Below are 21,764 nucleotides of genomic sequence, written 5' to 3' on the forward strand. Positions count from 1 at the left end.
TAATGAAGATCATTCTTTGAAGCTTTAAGACACATTACATGAAGTCTCTGTCATATTGATAACAGACTTGTTTTCAAGAGCGTACAAATATGACAGAGTCACTTGCCAACTATTTAAAATACTGAATCTTAGCATAAACTCATCATAGATACCAGCATTCAAATTTTATACATCAGACGACCGTTTCGTTTACAAAATATTCCTTAAAAAAGCCAAAAAAAATACAAAATTGAAGAGTACTGAGAAAATCTAGTTGTCGCCAACCCAGATTAGCTATTATCAATTGTCAATATTTTATTTTTCTTGCATTGCTCTACATCACCAGTTAATTGTCATCTCTGGCCACCAATATCCATTAGACTGAAAACTCTTCCTTTAGAAACACTAGTCGATATTTCGTTTCCAAGTTTTTTATATCATTATTCTGTTGAAAAACTTATAAATAACCAACATACATCTAACATTTATAGTCTCCTTACTTTAAAAGGTGTTGCGACTTCAATAAATGTATACTTTATACTTTATCATATACATGTTTATTTATTCCCATGCTATAAGTGTATATACATTTCTTGGCTGCCTCGGTATTTCCATTAACTAAAGTCATCTAGCTGTCCAACCTCCATCCATTGTTAAACAAGAACCAGTCATTTGTGAGGCTGCTTCAGAACATAAAAATTCTACAAACTTTGCTACCTAAAGAATATAAAACATTATTATTAGTTTACATTGGTTGTAACATGATCAAATGTATTTCAGGGAATCATTTCATGTACAATCTTTTCCCCTAGAATGTAATTGGTTGACACTTTGATAACATTTGACTTTTCATTTTACATGGCATGCATTTTACTTATCCAATATTGTCACTGACTCGAAGTATCATACCATGACGCCGGCCTAATGAAATTATTTGATCATTTATGTTTTTTTATCAAGAGCTTATCGATTTCCACTTTTAATTGCAGTTTAGTCGAGGATTGTTTTCGTCTAACATACCATGAATTATACTAGTTATGCATCCTGAATATACATATTTTACAAACGTGCCAACATATGAATCATGGTCGACGTGAGAAAAAAATTCAAAGCTATAAACAGTATCATTTATAAATACTTTAATATTATCAATAACTTCATAATGAGTAAACAGTGAATTTTGATTTACATTATTTCATCCAAAAATATCTATGAGTAAAACATTTCGTATTAGACTTATGATGTGATGATAAAATTAATTAATTAGTTAGGATTCGTAGGATTCTTAGTATACGAACTTTTCAAAAGATATTGATATTCTTGCAGTAACCGAAGCAAATTTGGATTTCTTTGTAGAAAGTAAAAACCGACAGCTTTTACCTGTATCTTTACCTACTGAGTGCCACCATGACGAAGGTATTAACTCAATATTTTTTATCTGATGACTGCAACGTTGACAAAGTTATTTATGCTACATTTTTGTCTGATGATCGCCAAGTTGACACAATTATTTACGTTGTTTCTTAACCTGATGAGTGCAGCTTTGTCAAAGTGATTTACGCCGTATATTTACTTTATGAGTGCCACGTTGGTAAAGGTATTTATGCTGTATATTTACCTGATGTGTGCCAATAGGTTGTAAGGTAGGATGATTTAGCTCTAAGATCCGTCTCTGCAAAACAATCATGTAAGTAGCGAAATAAAAATAAACAAACAAATGAATAAATAGAAAAATTACAAGAGACCTGTGGTCATCTCAGCTTGTTATATATTTCACCAAGCTTCCGCTGATTGGTCGATATTCATGTTTAATAAGCTCCATAATTTGATAACCATAATCTAAACAGTATTTGAATGGCCTTACTCTTTAGCTCTCAGTGTTTTGTTTGGTTTGTGTTACCCAGTATTTAGTTCACCAGCCCAGTAGTCAGCACTTCGGTGTTGACATGAATATCAATTATGTGGTCATTTTTATAAATTTTGTTTACAAAACTTTGATTTTTTTAAAAACCAAGGATTTTCTTATCCCAGGCATAGATTACCTTAGCCGTATTTCGCGCAACTTTTTGGAATTTTGGATCCTCAATGCTCTTCAACTTTGTATTTGTTTGGTTTATAACTATTTCGAAATGAGCGTCACTGATGAGTCTTATGTAGACGAAACGCGAGTCTGGCGTACTAAATTATTTACCCAGTATTTAGTTTCCTATGTTGTGTTTTGTGTACTATTGTTTTTCTGTTTGTCTTTTCCGTTTTAGCCATTGCGTTTTAAGTTTATTTTCGACTGATAAATTAGAATATCCCTTTGGTATACTGGTAAATCGATTCTGTTTTAAATGTTTTGGATGCATGTCCTTGTAAAAATCCACTTGCCTATTCATTAGCTGATATTCAAACAATGTCTTCTTCGATGACGTACAATATGTCATAAAAGCTTTAAAGCTTCTACTTTTCGACACCATCTATACACGTTTCGGCAATAAAGTTATTCGAAAGGTTGTAGGCATTCCTATAGAAACCCGTTAAAATTTTTCTGTAATGTGCACAGTTTATCGCTAATCTCAGTAAAGATCATATAAGTTACACTATTTTATGAAATACCGAGTCACGTCAAAAAGATATGATTAAAAGAGAACAAAACAGTAACAACAACAAAAACATACTTTAACAACGTTAGTACCTATAATCTAAATATCTAAAGGTCAAGACCATCATGTATTATTTTTGAATTTCACACATATTGTTTTTCAACAAGGTTTAGTATGGCGTTCATTATCACTGAACTAGTATATATATTTGTTTAGGGGCCAGCTGAAGGACGCCTCCGGGTGCGGGAATTTTTCGCTACATTGAAGACCTGTAAATTTTCGATGATTCTTTTTAGAAAAAAGTGTGCAGATACTTTCTTTAACATAACTCAGAAACTGGTGAAGTTTTAACATACATGAATAGTAGCTGCAAGGTTTTATTATATTGAATATGTATTGACTATTTTGATAAAAATTGAAATCTATATCAAAGGAGTAGGTCCGGTAAGACCCCTTTTTGGCCCCAAAATATAACAGTTTTACAAAATTGTTAAACTATAAATTTTTAGTTATTTTTTTGACAGAAGAATGCTTCTGCTACATAATAATGGGCTCTTTTTGACAATACAATGCATATATATCGGGTTGTAGCACCATTAAGTCATGCTAAATTACTGAAATCTTCAAAATTCTAGCATTTTAGTCAAATTTTAGACAGCTTTTGAGTAAGATTTTAACTGATTTAGTCATTAAAAACGATCCGATTCAAGCTCAATTATGAAAAAACTACCATATATGCCGAAAAATGTCACTTTACAGATGTTTTTTGTTCATAATTAAGCTTAAATCGGATCGTTTTTAATGACTAAATCAGTTAAAATCTTTCACATAAACTAATTGAATCAAGTGGAATAGACACTTTTAAAAGTGTTTAAAAAGTGGTCAAAATCTTTCGTCAGATGAACCTGAAATTTGAGGCCATAATCAGTCCTTACCGGACTTACTCCTTTGTAGGTGAAGATGGTAGATTGCTTCTAAGGTTGGGGTAATTTCTAATTTCAAGATTAATTGTTTGTCATATGATCTGGTAATCAGATGACCGCTTTCGATGTATAAGTTTAAAATGTGACGGAGGAAGCCGTGTCTTTTTTCTTTGATTTCTAGTTATGGAGGACATATATTTTAATAGAACGAAGTTTGGAATATTAATGGTAACTAAAAATTGTAATAAGAAAAGTACCGAATTCCGAGAAAAATACAAAACGGAAATTCCCTTATCAAATACCAAAATCAAAAACTCGTAGACATCACACGAAAAGATAAAAATCTGATTTTTATAGGCATTTTCATATGTACAAAATGGTGGATTAAAACTGTTGTAATAAGTAGACAATGTGCGAACAAATTAATCAGACTCTATAGGTAAAAAGGTCAAAATAGAGATACAACAGTCAATGTTGTGTTATAATCTTAATCACAATAAAAACAAACAAATGTGCAAGCAAAGAAAAATTTAAAAATCATATAGACTAATCACACATTAATAAATAAACAGCTGCGCCATGAGCGCATGATACGCCCGTCGTCTTGTGTGAAAGTTTGATGCAATAATCATAAATAATTTCTGAGGAAGTTTTAAGCAATTACCATATATTTTTTTTGAGATACGGAGGGACATATACCCCCCCCCCCCCTCTTTTTTTTCAAAAAAAGGAAATATCACTAAAATAAAATTTTGAATCAAAACCAAAAAGTATACAGATCTTAATATTAATGTAACAAAGAAGTGTGAAAAGTTTTATGCCATAATCATAAATTGATTTTGAGATACGGCGTGACATGTAAAAATACCCTCCCTTTTTTCTACAAAATACTTAATAACTGAAAAATTAAATTTCAAATCATCACCAAAAAGTATACAGATCTTAAGATTAATATAACAAAGAAGTGTGTAAAGTTTTAAGCAATAATCATAAATCGTTTTTGAGATAAGGCGCGACATGTAAAAACCCCTCCTCCTTTTTTACAAAATACTCAATAACTCAAATATGATATTCTTAATCATCACCAAAAAGTATACAGATCTTAAGATTAATATAACTAAGAAGTGTTTAACGTTTTAAGCCATAATCAAGAATTGTATTTTAGATACGGTGCGACATGTGAAAAAAACAAAAAGTATACAGGTCTTAATATTAATGTAACAAAGAAGTGTGTAAAGTTTTAAGCCATAATCATAAATTGATTTTGAGATACGGCGTGACATGTAAAAAATACCCTCCCTCTTTTATACAAAATACTAAATAACTGAAAAATTAAATTTTAAATCATCACCAAAAAGTATACAGATCTTAAGATTAATATAACAAAGAAGTGTGTAAAGTTTTAAGCAATAATCATAAATCGTTTTTGAGATAAGGGGCGACATGTTAAAAACCCTCCTCCTTTTTTTACAAAATACTCAATAACTCAAATATGAAATTCTGAATCATCATCAAAAAGTATACAGATCTTAAGATTAATATAACTAAGAAGTGTTTAAAGTTTTAAGCCATAATCAAGAATTGTTTTTGAGATACGGTGCGACATGTGAAAAAAACCACACCCCTGTTTAAGTTACAATGTGCCGTAACTCACAAATGTTTAATCTTATTTTCACCAAAAAGTATACTGATCATTTGACCATCATAAGAAACAACTATATTAGGTTTCATGAAATTTGGATAAGTCGTTCTCAAGTTACGGTGCGACATGTTTACGCCGGACAGACAGACGGACAGACGGACGGACAGACAGACAGACAGACGGACGGATGGACACCGGACATTTGTATACCATAATACGTCCCGTCTTTGACGGACGTATGAAAACGAAAAACAAAAATATAAAATTTACATTAGCACAATAACATAATGACGGGATGTATGATTAATAAGCCAAGTCAAATAAATACAAAAATTGACAGTAAAAGAAATAATTTACAAAGACAAACACAAGATTACCACAACACGTATTTTTAGATGATAAAGAACATCAATATCATCGTGTTATATTTGTGAAGTTGATATTTTTATAACAAAGGACTTGGTATCTTTTGATAATCCGTTTTCAAAAAAGGACCAGATGTCCTTGACATAACCCTAGTTCATCAACTTTTTGCTGACACTAGTGACATTTTTACAATTCTAAGTAGCAGCTACAAGCTCTAGTTATTGTTCTGTTCATTATTAAAGCAATGTGCTGTATGGAATACCAAGGGAATAACATTATTACTCTTGATTTTCTGACCATTATAAACTAATAACATTTTCCTCACACAACACTATAAATCATTAAGATTCCTTTTTATTGTATTTTAACAAGTGACATACCGAGGCCTCATCGTAGCTGCATCCATCAGTTTGTGAGCGAGATTCTACTTGTTTCTGATAAACTGAAATGATAATGGAAGTCTTAATGCAATCTATATCTGTAGAAACCCTGATTTGACTGACTCTCGTGGTTCCAGAAAGCAGTGAACACGAAGGGCACCACATCGACTGTAGTGTTTAAGACAAATCAACAATTAATAGGAATAGAAGGGGCTATAAATTGAATCGACTATCTGCAATCTTTAGTGAGTTAAAATGAAAATCGCAAAAAAAGAAAAAGCATGCACTAATATCTCAAATTACGAGACGCGCTTGCATTCGACACATTCTGATCGTCAATGATAATTTATACCAACTATTAATTAAATGAAAGCGGATATTTGACATGATACGTAATTTTAAATGTCAGATATATTTTCTCCTTTTCATTTTTAGCCATGGCTTTGTCAATTATTTCGGATTGAAATCTGTCTTTCGTCCCTCTGTCAGAACAGGGGTATTTTGGTAATTTAACATGGTAATAATAAATGAACAGGGACATTTTAAATGGAACGTAATGCACAGTTATAAATAAACTGGTCAAATGTTATGAAGAAGTATGTTTCAAGTATGTTACCGGATTTGTCATCACATAAGCAACACGACGGTTGCCACATGTGGAGCAGGATCTGCTTACCCTTCCGGAGCACCTGAGATCACTCCTAGTTTTTGGTGGGGTTCGTGTTGTTTATTCTTTAGTTTTCTATGTTGTGTCATGTGTACTATTGTTTTTCTGTTTGTCTTTTTCATTTTTAGCCATGACATTGTCAGTTGGTTTTAGATTTATGAGTTTGACTGTCCCTTTGGTATCTTTCGTCCCCCTTTCAAATCACGCTGTGTCAAGACTAGTCATATATCAGGATACGAATCATTCCAAAATGATAAGATATGATTAGACTGGTTAAATTCTATAAGCCGATACATTTTCAATGATTTGCTTAACACTGGTTCAATTTCATAATCAGGCACGTTTCAAATGATACGCGAAGTCACAGACTCATTCATATTTCGTCAATATCGATATATTAAATGATACGCTGTCTCAATAGAAACATTTTTAAGTATGCACAAGGTCATGGCTGATCATATTTAATGAACAGGGACATTCATAATCATAAGCTATGTCAGAGTTTTTTTTTTATATTCCATTAACTGGTACTTCTTGAGGGTATTAAGCTAGGTCACGACTGGTCATGTTTAGGATTGTAATATCATATAAGAAACAATACGGGTGATACGTGTTGATCAGGATCTGCCCACCTTCCAACGTACATGATATCACCTCCAGTTGATCAGGATCTGCCTACCCTTCCAACGTACATGATATCACCTCCAGTTGATCAGGATCTGCCTACCCTTCCAACGTACATGAGATCACCTCCAGTTTTTGATTGGGTACATATTACTCAGTCTTTAGTTTTCTATGCTGTTTTCTGTATCTATAGTTTCAATTTGTTTGTCTGTTTGTCTTTTTCATTTTTAGGCATGGCGTTGTCAGTTTATTTTCGACCGATGCGTTCCGCTTGTATCTTTCACCTCTTTTCTAAATGAGATATTTAAAATAAAACGCCATACGAACCTCAGTTTTAATTCATGAACAAAGCAAATAAATATAACACGCTATGTTACAGACTGATGAAAAATAATTCACAGATAACATTAAACTCACTTGGTGTATCTACAAACCCGGGACAAATGGCATTACACGTTACACCAGTTCCTGCAGTTTCCAAAGCAACGACCTAAAATATGAACAAATTTAACAATTGAAATTGATGATACGATTACAAAAAAAAAATTAAACAGTTGAAAATCTTCCAATAAAATTTTCTTAGTTTACTTTTGATGGAATTTATGTCGAAAGTCTAGAGTATGAAAGTTTTACAATAAGCTCATATACATGATATCAGATGGAACATATCAAACAAACATGTTCAAATGACAATCATTCCATACATCAAATATAGTTGTCTGATCGCTTTTAGTACCAGAGAAACAAATCAAACCACAAATTCTTAACATTGTCTTATAGACTATGGAAATGGCGTAAAGGTTCTACGAACACTGTCAGACAAACTTTTGTCCTTCAAAATCATTAAATAGACCAAATACATTTGTCCACTTGTTTATAGTGTTAAAATATCGGTATCAACAATATTTTATATATGCTCTTCAACTTTGTACTTTATTTGGCCTTTAAATTTTTTTTTATCCGATGACCGTCACCGATGAGTCTATTGTAGACGAAACGCGCGTCTGGCGTAAATATAAAATTTTAGTCCTGGTATATATGATGAGTTAAATTATATAACATGTATTTTACATATGTATTATTGTGAAGGAAGGTATCAACAATGTTTCATATCAAATGTATTCACATATGTTGTGCAGTTGTGCATAAAGTGTTATATAAAGTGTATCTAATATAATGCGAAGGTATGCACATTGAATCGACATTATCGTGAACGTTTAGGCAATGTCAAACATAGGTGTACAACAGTCAACATTGTGTTATAATCTTAGTCACTATAAAAGCAAACAAATGTGCAAGCAAAGAGGTTTTTATAGAGTTTTCCCTATTGTTACCCTTGTACATGTATTGTACTTTAATTCATTTTTAGGTTTATCTAAGAAAAGAATTATATATTATTAACTGAATTTACACGTTCACTTCCATCTGTAATGAAAAAAAAATTGTTGTCGGGTAGTCAGATTATTTGTATATTAGTTTGAATTTATCAGTCAATTGTGTCTGGGCTTAAACAATTTGGTTGCCGGGTCCAAATAATTGTAACGTTACTCTTTTATTTCCACTTTGATCGCTCAACAAAAGTCAATACAACTAGATATAAAACAAGGTTCAACTCATAAAAGCGGGAGGATCAGCATGCCACAAAACCATGTTCACCCCACATTTTTTTTCTTAAAATGTCTGAACCAAGTCAGAAAAATTGTCATTTTTAAATTATAGTTCGTTTCTGTTTACATTTTAATGTTATGTTTCTGTTGTGTCGTAGGTCTCTTATACTTGATGCATTTCCCTCAGTGTTTGTTGTAACCATGATTTGTTTTTGTCTCATCGAATTATGAATTTCGAACAGCGGTTTACAATGGTTTGCTACTGTTGCCTTTATTTATATTAAGATATAGCACTGTTTACCTTTGTTAGTCCGTGCAAACCATGTTTTGCTGATACATAGGCAGCCTTATATGGACTGGCAACTAATCCATGCACAGAAGAAATGTTAATTATTCTACCCCACTCTGAAAGATTTTTGAAATTCATATTGCGGTCATGATATTGTTTGGTTTAGACATAAACTATCACGCGCAAGTTAATCATAAATCAGTTATTTTTAAGAGGAAAACATTTTGGTATCAAATGGTTTACTGTTATTTTATCATATACCTATTTTGTAAATAGTTAAAAATCAAACTAATTTACGTCCCCAGATTTATACAATGGAAGCAAATTGGGCACTGGGTCTTCATTTAGATTTTCTATGGATTTCTATGAACCATAGGTCGTACAATACTGACCAAAAATATTCCAGCATTAAGCACCACGGATAAAAATGCGCATGGAATGGATCGTTTTCACACAAAAACTAGGGATGGAAATGCTTAATAAACAGAATTGTGCAAGTAGCGATAAGCATGGACAGAAATGTAAATAGTTTCTTTTATATATTTTGCAGTGAAGTATGACGTTTATTAAAACTGACCTATTACAGATTAAGTTAACGGGCCAACTGAAGTACGCCTTCGGGTGCGCTATTTTCTCGCTGTATCGAAGACCCATTGGTAGCCTTCGGGTGTTTTGTGCTCTTTGGTGGTGTTGTTGTCCCAGACCCATTCGTCATTTACATTTTCATTCTATTTGTATTCATATGAACGGAAATGTACACAGAACAGTGATAAAAAAGTACTTACTAATATCACAGTAGCATGGGTTCGAATCCCGGCGAGGGAAGAACAAATAATTTGCGAAAGCAGATTTACAGATCTAACATTGTTGGGTTGCTGTTTAGACGAGTTGTATATACATTATGTACACAGCCATGTATCACCATCATTGATGGCGATCCGATGGATAAATCTGTTGTAGAGTTGTCACTGACTCAGACGTACTTATAAATATAATTATTTTCTGTGAATGTATCTTACATTAATTTGTAGGATCCTTTACTATAGATAATTTAGCTGATCTGTAACAATAATATCTCCATGCTTTATATATCATGTACTGTAGTACGCCGCTAGATTAAAACTGACAAGGAAAGGTAACACACGGCCACTGAAAGCTTTACTTTTGTAGAGCCCAGGTGGTCGTGTGGTCTAGCGGGACGGCTGCAGTGCAGGCGATTTGGTGTCACGATATCACAGTAGCATGTGTTCGAATCCCGTCGAGGGAAGAACGAAAAAATTGCGAAAGCAAATTTACAGATCTAACATTGTTGGGGTTGATGTTTAGACGAGTTGTATATATGAACGAAAATTGGTTTTCCAGTTTGGATGGTTTTACACTAGTAATTTTTGGGGCCCTTTATAGCTTGTTGTTCGGTGTGAGCCAAGGCTCCGTGTTGAAGGCCGTACTTTAACCTATAATGGTTTACTTTTTTAAATTGTTATTTGGATGGAGAGTTGTCTCATTGGCACTCACACCACATCTTCCTATATCTATAAAGCACAGTTACTCATATGAACGGAATATAACATAGAGTTATCCATAATAAAGAAGTATTTAGTATGGTTGGAAATATACATAGAGTCTTAATGTTGAGATGAAACGCGTCCATAAGAAGAAGATAACAATTACTTTTGATCAGTTTTGTCGGTCATTAGTTAGCCATTTAAACTGGGCTAAACTTATTTTTGACACTTCAAATCTGTAGAGGTGAAATTTGTCATCGGATTTTGAAATTGTATGCTAACATTTATCAAGCAATATAATGAAAACATAAACGCATATTAAGTATTTATCATCCCAAGCTACATGATGAGCTAATGAATATTGATCACCGAAATGCCGGACGCAATAATTACAAAATGAGTGGATATTAACAAGCGTAAAGACTTTGAACATAGTTTGCTTACCTTTGTGTTTCATTTCTGGTAAAAATGTCTGAACAAGTAGAAAAGGAGACGTCAGCATTATACCAATCATTTGTTCCCACTTGACCGTCGGGAATGTTTCCACTGGACTCACATGCTGGATACCTAAAAGACTCAATATAGATTATATAAGTGTGTTTGTGTATGGAAAAGTTTCCAGTGGACTCACATGCTGGATACCTATTAGACTCAATATAGATTATATAAGTATGTTTGTGTATGGAAAAGTTTCCACTGGACTCACATGCTGGATACCTATTAGACTCAATATAGATTATACCAATCATTTGTTCCCACTTGGCCGTCGGGAATGTTTCCACTGGACTCACATGCTGGATACCTAAAAGACTCAATATAGATTATACCAATCATTTGTTCCCACTTGGCCGTCGGGAATGTTTCGAGTGGACTCACATGCTGGATACCTATAAGACTCAATATAGATTATACCAATCATTTGTTCCCACTTGGCCGTCGGGAATGTTTCGAGTGGACTCACATGCTGGATACCTATAAGACTCAATATAGATTATACCAATCATTTGTTCCCACTTGGCCGTCGGGAATGTTTCCACTGGACTCACATGCTGGATACCTATAAGACTCAATATAGATTATACCAATCATTTGTTCCCACTTGGCCGTCGGGAATGTTTCCACTGGACTCACATGCTGGATACCTATACGACTCAATATAGATTATACCAATCATTTGTTCCCACTTGGCCATCGGGAATGCTTCCACTGGACTCACATGCTGGATACCTTGTTCCCACTTGGCCATCGGGAATGTTTCCACTGAACTCACATGCTGGATACCTATACGACTCAATATAGATTAGATAAGTATGTGTGTGTATGGAAAGTTTCCAGTGGACTCAACATTTAATATCAGAAGTAATCAATACATAGCATATTGTGAATGTCAGTTCATGTGTGCTTGTGGAAAGATTTAAGCGCCAATGATGATGATGATGTCATCATCGTCGATTTTTTTAGTAGTATAATAACTTTTCCTGATTACTCTTAGCTTACAAAAAGGAGGCACACTACAAAAATAGTAAAAATATCAAGGGAACAATATTTTAAGTACAAAACCATGACCAAATAGAGAAACGACAAACAGACAACCAAATAGTTTACAGGAAACTCACTATTGCACAGCAGGGACCCTTCAAAAACGGACACAGAAATTGAACTGATAAGTTTATCGGAAGTTATGCAGTTCTTGCGTCGTTGTTCATACTGTTCATTGTATTAAACATCCAGCGCCGCGAAATCCAATTTTGCAATACAACAATTGATGAATATAGGACGGAATTTTGGTTATCATAAATGAAACATAACTGTGTTCATCTCTGACACAGGTATTCAATAACGGCCCGCTAAGTAACAAAGGGTTGACTTCGCCTTTACCATATGAAAACTTTGAAACAAAAGATTCATGGTAAGCAGTGTTCGCTCTCTAGAATAGAAATGATAGCCTGTAATATTTAACATTTTTTCAACTCATGTTTGCCAGTTACGCAACATTTCCTGCCATATTTACCAAATGTCAGTTAATTTACTATCAGCCATGTAAAGCGATTATATTGATAGATATATATAAATATCGCAAACAGGTACGATACATAACCTGTAATTGTGACATAGGAGGTTATTAGATAGTACGTTGTTGATCAATGTGTCCATTTAGTCAGAACTCGTTTCCCCTTTTTGAATTAACCTTGGAGTTCGTTATTTTTATTTTACCTTTTGGTAACTCGTGTCGGAGAGGATCACACATGTTTATTATCTGTAATATCTACCAATATGTCAACTCATATCGAAAAGATACGCATATGCTGCTTTATCTGTGACATTGACAAGTTTGTCTATTCCTTTCGACCATATATGGAAAAATATGACGTATACGCCAGAGACTAAATGTTCTCTTCAATGTGGCTTGTTCCATATATCACGTATTGACATGACTGCATGTATTCTATGGAAGTATATTATTAAATCAGTTAATGGTAAAGCCTACTACTTACACAATGCATACTTAGTACTATATAAAATAAGAAAGATTGATATCTAGGCAGTTTGCTTGTTTAACTAGTTAACTGCTCATATCTATGACTAGTTTGATTTTTTTTATGAAGGTATATGCAAGTAGCTTGGTAGGTACGTAATCAGCAACAACAGTCCAAATTTCAGGACATATATATCAAATATAAAATAAACTGAATAAGCTGATAACTTTTTGACTTTATGTCTTTTTATGTTTAAAATACTTTTTTTTTAAATTTTCGGAAAAAAATTAAAACCTCCTTTGATCCTATAAAAAGAAACAAATTATTATTTAAATCCTTCTATCTCCTCTATCCAATTAGTAGTGCTTCAATATAAAACGAAGGATCATACGTTTACAGAACAGAATAGACAAATAATTAAATATCTGTCGGATAGATGCCACTACTGGTGAATTTTTAATTTGCACGAGAGTATTACCAGTCAAGTAGCCAGCACCTCTTTGCTGACATAAGTTATCGTTGATATGGTCATATTTATAAAGTAACTGTTTACAAAACTTAAATGTTTGAAAAAGTTAGGCTTGTCTACCTCAGGAATAGATTACCTTCGCTGTATTTGGCAAATTGTGTAGGAATTTAGGTCCTCAAAGCTCTTCAACATGTTCAACTTCGTACTTAATTTGGCCTTTTTATCGTTTTTAGGATTCAAGCGTCACTATTGAGTCTTTTGTAGACGAAACGCGAGTCTGGCGTAAATATTACACTTAATCCTGAGTTTATTTACCTGCGTTGTTGACAAGAATGTCGATCCCTGTCGGATACATTCGGTATATATTGTCACATAATGTCAAATTGCCTTGAACAGTTGATAAATCATCCTGGAAAAAGTTTACTTGGATATTTTGTCTGAAATCAGGAAAATAGTAAAATTAAAATAATTGTATAACTAATTGACGTTTTAACGGGTATGGTGTTCCACATCATCATTTTCATTACGTACAGATCAATACAAAAGGTCGTATACTGTTCTCGTTTATATGTATTTGTCTCGGTGTTTAAGATCCAAAGACATCAGGTCAGTTGTGCTGGTATAAGTCAGAGTATAAGACCTTAAGATTTCAGTTACTTATGACCCGTAACAAGACGCGACAAACAAAGCTAATGAACCAGAATCACATACAAGCCTTATGCCGGCATCACACTGTCCCTTAATTTTCACATGATAGATATACTAAAGCCAAAGTACTTTAGCCAAAGAATGAAGTCAATGTCATTTGAATATATCAGCATCTTAGCTATAATCTGGAATATATCATTCAGATGTTTTATGCAAATTTTGATAGCCGCTTTTGACGCATGTGGAAAAGAACACTAGTACGCTTGTTTTAGGAACCGCGAATGTTATGGCTTTTTGATTTATATTGTTACTCTTTATGGCATTGATCAATTTACGTGACGCGCAGTTTAACTTCGTTTGTGGTTTCTGGGTGTTGCCATTCTGCGATTTACAGTTGTACTGTACTGATTATATTATTTAGTTATGTATTTTTCTGTTCTCAGTGTTCTTGCGTTTATTTGTACTGTATTCCTGTTAAATTATGGTGTCAGTTTAGCGGTATATTAACACTATTTGGTAAACGGCTAGCCATAAAATTAGCTTCAACCCTACATGTTTTCTTCAAATATCTTTACCAAATCAGGAATATTCCGGGTTGAAGTTATCAAATGGTCACTTTCTATATGTTGGTGATTGTTTTTGTTGCAGTTCAGTGTTCCTATAGATCCGTTGTTTTTCCTTGATAGTTGTTGTGCATTGGACTATTTGTCGGCTTTGTAATAACATGAGCAACACGACAGGTGCCTGATGTGGAGCAGGTTCTGCACCCCCAGATTTTGATGGAGTTCATGTTGCAGCTGTACCCCTATAATTGTGTCCTTGTTTTGTTTATGCATCGTTGACAATATAATGGAATTTGATGTGACTGTTAAAGGCTTAGCGCTATTAAGCCAGGTTCAATCCACCATTTTCTACATTTAAAAATGACAGTTGTTGTACATTCGTGTGTTTGATTTTGCCATTTGATTTGGGACTTTCCGTTTTAATTTTCCTCGGAGTTTAGTATTTTTGTTAATTTATGTGTACTGTTGTTTTTATTTATTTACCTTTTCAAATTAGTTTGGACATCCTCAATATGTTTTGTTTCGCCAAATCCATTCAAAATTACATTACACCTAAGATCTGCTAGATGGTTCACAATGCTTAAACCAATACCACTCGTAGAACCGGTTACTAAAGCAACTTTTCCAGCAAGACCTAACAGAATTAATAACATTAAATTGATTGTTAAAGCAGCTTTCCCTCTCAACTTTACCAAATATATAACATAAAATCGATTATTAGGGCAAAATACCAAATATATATAACTTAAAGCAGGTTACTAACCACGAGCATCACTGAAAAGACATGTATTGTCGAAATGCGTATCTGGTGCAAGAAAATTGGTACCGTTAATTTTATTACTAAGACAACGCTCCCTGCCAAATATATTTAACATAAAACAGGTTACTTAGACAACTTTCCCCGTCAAATCTACCAAAAATGTGACAAAAAAATCGTAAGGGCTCGCAAGTGTCTAGCCTACTTTTGCTGTTAATCGCAAGATCTTTTATGAATCTAATAAAAAGTAAAATCACAAAAATACTGAACTCAGAGGAAAATCAATACGGAAAGTCCATAATCACATGGCAAAATCAAATAACAAAACGCATCAAAAACGAATAGACAAGAACTGTCATATTCCTGACTTGGTACAGGCATTTTCAAATGTAGAAAATGGTGGATTAAACCTGGTTCTATAGCGCTAAACCTCTCTCTTTAATAACAGTCTCATCAAATTCCGTTATGTTTACATGATGCGTTAAATAAACAGTCACAATTAATAAAATAGTCAAAATATGGGTACATCAGTCATCATCGCATAAGAATTTTAAAAGGGACAATTTAACAGAACACAAAAACATCTATCTACGAACACATGGATTGACTTGAGTGTCTGACGTCATAAAATTTGTATACGTCACATAAATTTGTCGTTCAATGTGAAAACAAGCAGTTTTAAAATTTACATAGGCAATGTAAGCATACAGAGTTAAAAAATCAAAAAGATGTAAGAACAAATTACAGAAATAGACCGAGATTTAAACTAGTCCAAAAGTTATAGGCAGAATTTATGAGAATCCAAAAATAGTTAATTCCACTACGCAATTGAATGATTTTGACGTTTGTGGTTCAACGTATATAGTAGGAGATATTATGGACATAATTGTGCAAATCGTGATACAAGCATGAAATTTGGTATAAAGGTTAACTAAATGATACTTATAAAAAATCCGCTGCTGGCCAGAAAAAATAATCATTTTTTCAAGATGGCCACCATATTTTGAAAATGGCGTCATAAAAAATTAGCCAATATTTGTTAATCCTTTGAAAGGTATGTTATATGTAAAATCCATTGTTAGATTTGATAAAAAGAGAATGACAGTTCATAAATAACGACTAGACAATACATAAATGAAACTTAAGGTAACTTCCGGTTTCAAAATGTAGGCTAACGAGTCAAAAATTTCGATTTTTTTTACTTTCAAGCAATTTTACAAGGGATTTTAATCCTTGAAATATGTGTTATGTATAATTCAATGTAAGATATGATAAAACGTTAAAAGCAGCTCCTTAGTACGACAAAACAACACATAACTGAAGAAAAATAGTGGTTTCCGGTTCCAAATCAGATGTAAATACGTAAAAAATATTTTAATAATTTTCATCAACTTAACAAGTAATAACACAAGCATGAAATACAAGCATGAAATACAAGCATAAAATTTGGTATACAGGTGGACTAAACGATAATTAAAAGAAATCAGGTGATGCCCATCAAAAATTCCCATTTTTCCAAGATGGCCACCGATCATTTTGCAAATGGCGTCATATCCAGTTGTAAATCTTTGAAAGTTGTGTTATAGGTATAATCCAATGTAAGGTTTTATCAAGCGTAAATTACAGTTCCTAAAGTACGGAAAAACAACACATAAATGACAAAAAAGAGTGATTTCCGGTTTCAAAATGGCGGCAAAATGTTTGAAAATGTTTTTTTTATAATTTTCATCAACTTAACAAGTGATATCATATTCTTTGTTAAGATTAAATGCCTAGTTTTGTTAGAAAGACAGGTTCGTTATCTTAAAATTATCGGACAGTAGCCAATAACAAAACTTGTACAAGGAATGAAATAACGGTAGCATTTACGGTCACCAACACAACTGGATTTTTCGCCTCCTCATTTTAAAAGTTCCCGACAGGAGGATGCAACTTTAATGGTAGCCGAAGAAGTCCTCGATTTTTTTCTTTCATCGATTCCCAATGTTCACGATTTGGTACATAAATCAGGCTGAGCCCAAACTTGATACGCTGCTCTTTGGAAATATAGTAATTCATAATAGAAATATATCATAATGACATATAATAGACCAACATAATACTGACGGGATCTTTTAAAGTACAGAGTCACGTAATAAGAACAAAAGAAATACAAAGAGTATACAAAACAAACCACCAAAAAATGAAAGCCAATAGTCACACATTGACGAGATGTATAAGTAACGAGCTACGTCAAACGGAATTACATAAAACCATTCAACAGTAAAACATGTTGTTAAGATGATAAACAACATCAGTTTTAAAAACTGTAGCTGCAGACTCCATTAATAAGTATAAAAACGAAAATACAGGTAAACAATTTTAACAAAATTTCATTTCGATCATAAACAGGCTTCTGTCAAATTTTGGTACAAATACAGGTTGACAAAGAAAGTTATTAAGATTTTAAAACTTTAACCACGGAGTGAATGTAATGTTTCCTGGCAAAAAAATATTCATTTATAGGTAAAAACCGAAAAACAAGATTTTTTTAAAATTTACTTCTGGATACTATCTTATGAACATAAAATTGAGAATGGAAATGGGGAATGTGTCAAAGCAAGCTTTTGTCTAAGTTGAGTCGAAATTCAAGACAGTTTAAGACAGTTATTAAAATTTTAAAACTTTAACCACAGAGTGAAAGAAATGTTTCCTGGAAAATACTGAAAAACAAAAAATATTTTTTTCAAAATTTACTTCTGGATTCTATTTTATGTCCAAATTTGGTAGAAATCCAGGATAGTTTAAGAAAGTTATTAAAATTTAAAAACTTTAACCACAGAGTGAATAATTGTGGACGCCGCCGACGACAACGACGACGACGCCGACGACAACAACGCCGATAGAATGTAGGATCGCTATGTCTCGCTTTTTCGACTAAAGTCGAAGGCTCGACAAAAAGGGGGAACAGCAGTCAACGTTGTGTTATTATCTTTATCACTATAAAAACAATATTTACAGTGACACAATACCACAATGTCGGGATGTATAAGTACTGCGATGCCAATATAATAAATTGATGATACTATCTATTAAAGCCGTTCAATATTTACGCAACATGTAAATATTACGTCTTTCTTTCGTGTTGTGTGGAGAAAGATAAAACGACTCATTAGACTAGTGTAAACAAATATGACCTTGTTCTTCTGATAACATCCTTGTCTACAAATTCTAAATTTTACTGTTAGTTTAGGTATGTTATCTCATATATATATATTTGAAACTTTTACATAAATAATTTTAAAATATGATACCATTTTTTGTTAGGCTTAGATCTAGAACCAGGAATCATAAGAGGCTTTTCCGAGTATTTTTATCTTGTTTCGAGATGAGTTCAGTTGCAAAAAAAACACGCTTTTACGGCTATTTGAATGAAAAAAACCCATCTGTTTTGAATTTAAAGTGGACGACGTAAAATTTAACGCTTCAAACACACAATATCTACGCCACGCCACATCAAGGCATTATACGGTCTAAAAAGAAGGAAATTGTATTCCAAAAAAATTTATTACATACCATCATAGAAAAAGCGGATACATAGAAAACAAAATGATAGAATTATTGTTATGCTATTTTTAATTTTTCAGGTGAAAACTTAACATCATGTTAAACATAACATGCATAATCTTACCTTTCAAATGACAAGCCATATTTGCTTATTGATAATTTCTCTCAATGTAGGACACACACAGATGAGATATAATTTACATACAGGTATCACCAGAGGAAATTAAACCATACAAAATTCATGATTTTTTTCTTCGACAATCTATAACGTGTATTAATAAAATTGTTGTAAACTACGTTTTGTCTGCATCTGCATGCCACATTTCAAATTCAATCATAACAATTTGAATTTTGAATTGCTATAAAACGAAAGGACAACATGGTTTTATAACATAATTATAAAGTAAGGTTGTGAGTGCGAATATATGACTAATGCAGGATGCTATTGTATTCATTAAGTTTTAATCAAACTTGTAAAGTTCGTTTGATATGCTTGAGGTTTACCAAGAGAAGAACGATCATGCATAAGACGTAAAAAAATAAATCGATTATGTATCTTGCTTGTCAGATAAAGACCATTAACATGATTAGCATTGCTAATTAATTTAAAGTTGCATAAGAACAAATATGGCAGTGCGTCAAAATGATCGTGTAACTAAGATGAATTATGTATGACATGTTGTATTTGTAGGACATAATCCTAATATGAAGCAGGCATTACCTGAAAATGGGGACGAAGTCTGTATGAATTATTTTTTTGTAACTTAAATTTTTGTTAAAAAAAGAAACGGAAATACCGTAACGTTTCCGATTTTGGTTCTGTTGTTAGGGATTTTAGTTGTGACGTTATTTAAGTTATGACGTCATATGCAATTTAAACAAAGAAACGCTATCATCGTTTTTTTCATATCAAGGAATCATTAAAAATGAAATTGGTATTGTGTTGCTTCCTATTTATAATAGACTGGTAAATATATATTTTACTCAATGATTCATACAAACAAAACCGGAAAAAGGAAGTACATTATAGATTTCTGCGCAGGTCCGGGATTCCAAAACATGACATAAAAAAATTGAATGATTTTGAGTTCATTAGTACAATGAAAAATTCAGGAAATTTTCCCGATTTTTTTTTTTATTGAATTTTCTACTGTTATTGGGGACTTCGTCCCCATATTAAAACATTTCTGAAATATTATAGTGTTACATTGGATGGCCTAATTAAGATATCGAATTCTCTCTGTTAACGGACACGACCTTCATGGTTATCGTCGTCTTCTGCTTCGGAATTTGTGTTTTCACTATCACTATCGACTCTTTCTTCAATACTATCATCATTTTCTGGAGTTCTTAGCGTATGGACTGGATTTAGCTTTTCCTCTTCGCTTTCGACATTATCAGTGCCCTTGTTTTCGCTCCTAGGTTAATCAGGAGCTACAAACTGTTCCAATGCTGTTTCATTTGCATCAGTAACTAAAATTAATGTTTCCTCCAGTGAATAAGAAAGTATCGGTGCTCTTGTTCACGACGACTTTAAAGATTTGAATGCTTTACTGTTATCCTTAAATCAAATAAAGGTTTCCTCTTTGTAAAGTTATTTATTGAGAGACGAACAGATGAGAGAAAATCTTTTAATAAACGGTCTGTAATAATTGGCTAGACCTATACAGGATTTAAGCATTTTCAACTGAAAGCATTTAAGAACATTATCCATTAATCGCTAAAACAGACCTGGTGCCTCCGTCAGCCCAAACGGATTAACGTAAAATGTGTACAGTCCATACAGTGTTCAAAGTACCAGGATTAGAATTCAGTACGCCAGACCTGCGTTTCGTCTACGTTAGACTCACCAGTGATACTTATATCAAAATATGTATAAAGCCAAACAAGTACAAAGTTGAAGAGCATTGAGGATCCAAATTCCCAAAAGTTGTGTCAAAAACGGCTACGGTAATTTATGCCTGGGATAAGAAAATCCTTAGTTTTACGGTATATATATAAGGTTTTGTAAACAATGAATGTCGTTTTTTTCTTTGTCGTCCTCTATTACCTAAACTTGCCAATATCCATTGACCATATCATGAAAGGAATTTTGACGCAGACATCGTATTATATTTATCCCCGATACGTGGTATCGGGTATGCATCTTATTTTTGTTATTTCATTTACCTTCCGAAAATCCACACAAAAACGAGTGCTATTTTCCTTCTTTACTTACACATGGGCGAAGATCATTATTCACTACTTAATGTTCTGATTACCTCTTCTTCCAACATATCATGATTAAGTTTTTTTTCAACTATATGCTTCATGTTTAGTGGGATTCTTGGATAATGTTGTATAGCAGATTCATTACCAGTGTCGTACCAAGTCTGTTTGACAAATATCTGAAAGGTCTTTCGAGAAAATGTCATTATACTCGAGCAATAATGTTTTAGTACTTCCTTTTATACCTTTACAGGTTGAAATCTATGTTGAATGATGCACAGGCGCTGTAAACTGCTGCTCCAAGGTCTTATCAATCATTTCATTTTGTGATTTTCCCAGCATACAGCAATTGGATACCCTAAGCACACAAATGTAATACTATAATATTTCTGTAACGTTTTCATATGATAACTTTCCTAAATATAACATAGTTATCTATCTTCAAGGTTCACAATTGTTAATATCTGTAATCAAAATATCCAACTATACGACACACACTGTCGAAAATACCTTCTCTTTTCTCCAA

The 21,764-nt window shown here is 33.0% G+C and overlaps 1 protein-coding gene across 2 annotated transcripts; it reads right to left on the reverse strand.

The window, feature by feature from the left end:
* Positions 1–503: 503 nt before the first annotated feature.
* On the reverse strand, positions 504–21,390 carry LOC134728088 (D-beta-hydroxybutyrate dehydrogenase-like). Of its 2 annotated transcripts, XM_063592493.1 has the most exons (9): positions 19,155–21,390; positions 15,211–15,361; positions 13,832–13,953; positions 11,015–11,137; positions 9,078–9,181; positions 7,587–7,659; positions 5,879–5,940; positions 1,598–1,651; positions 504–696 (listed from the first exon to the last, which is right to left on the reverse strand). In XM_063592493.1, the coding sequence occupies exons 1-9, from the start codon at positions 19,171–19,173 to the stop codon at positions 604–606; spliced, it is 801 nt and encodes a 266-aa protein (XP_063448563.1). In that variant the 5' UTR covers positions 19,174–21,390; the 3' UTR covers positions 504–603. The 2 variants fall into 2 exon arrangements, with proteins under 2 accessions (XP_063448563.1, XP_063448564.1); XM_063592494.1 differs by lacking the exon at positions 11,015–11,137.
* Between the last annotated feature and the right edge of the window lie 374 nt (positions 21,391–21,764).

Source organism: Mytilus trossulus, chromosome 8 (genome assembly GCF_036588685.1).
Source record: "Mytilus trossulus isolate FHL-02 chromosome 8, PNRI_Mtr1.1.1.hap1, whole genome shotgun sequence".
Lineage (NCBI taxonomy): Eukaryota > Metazoa > Mollusca > Bivalvia > Mytilida > Mytilidae > Mytilus > Mytilus trossulus.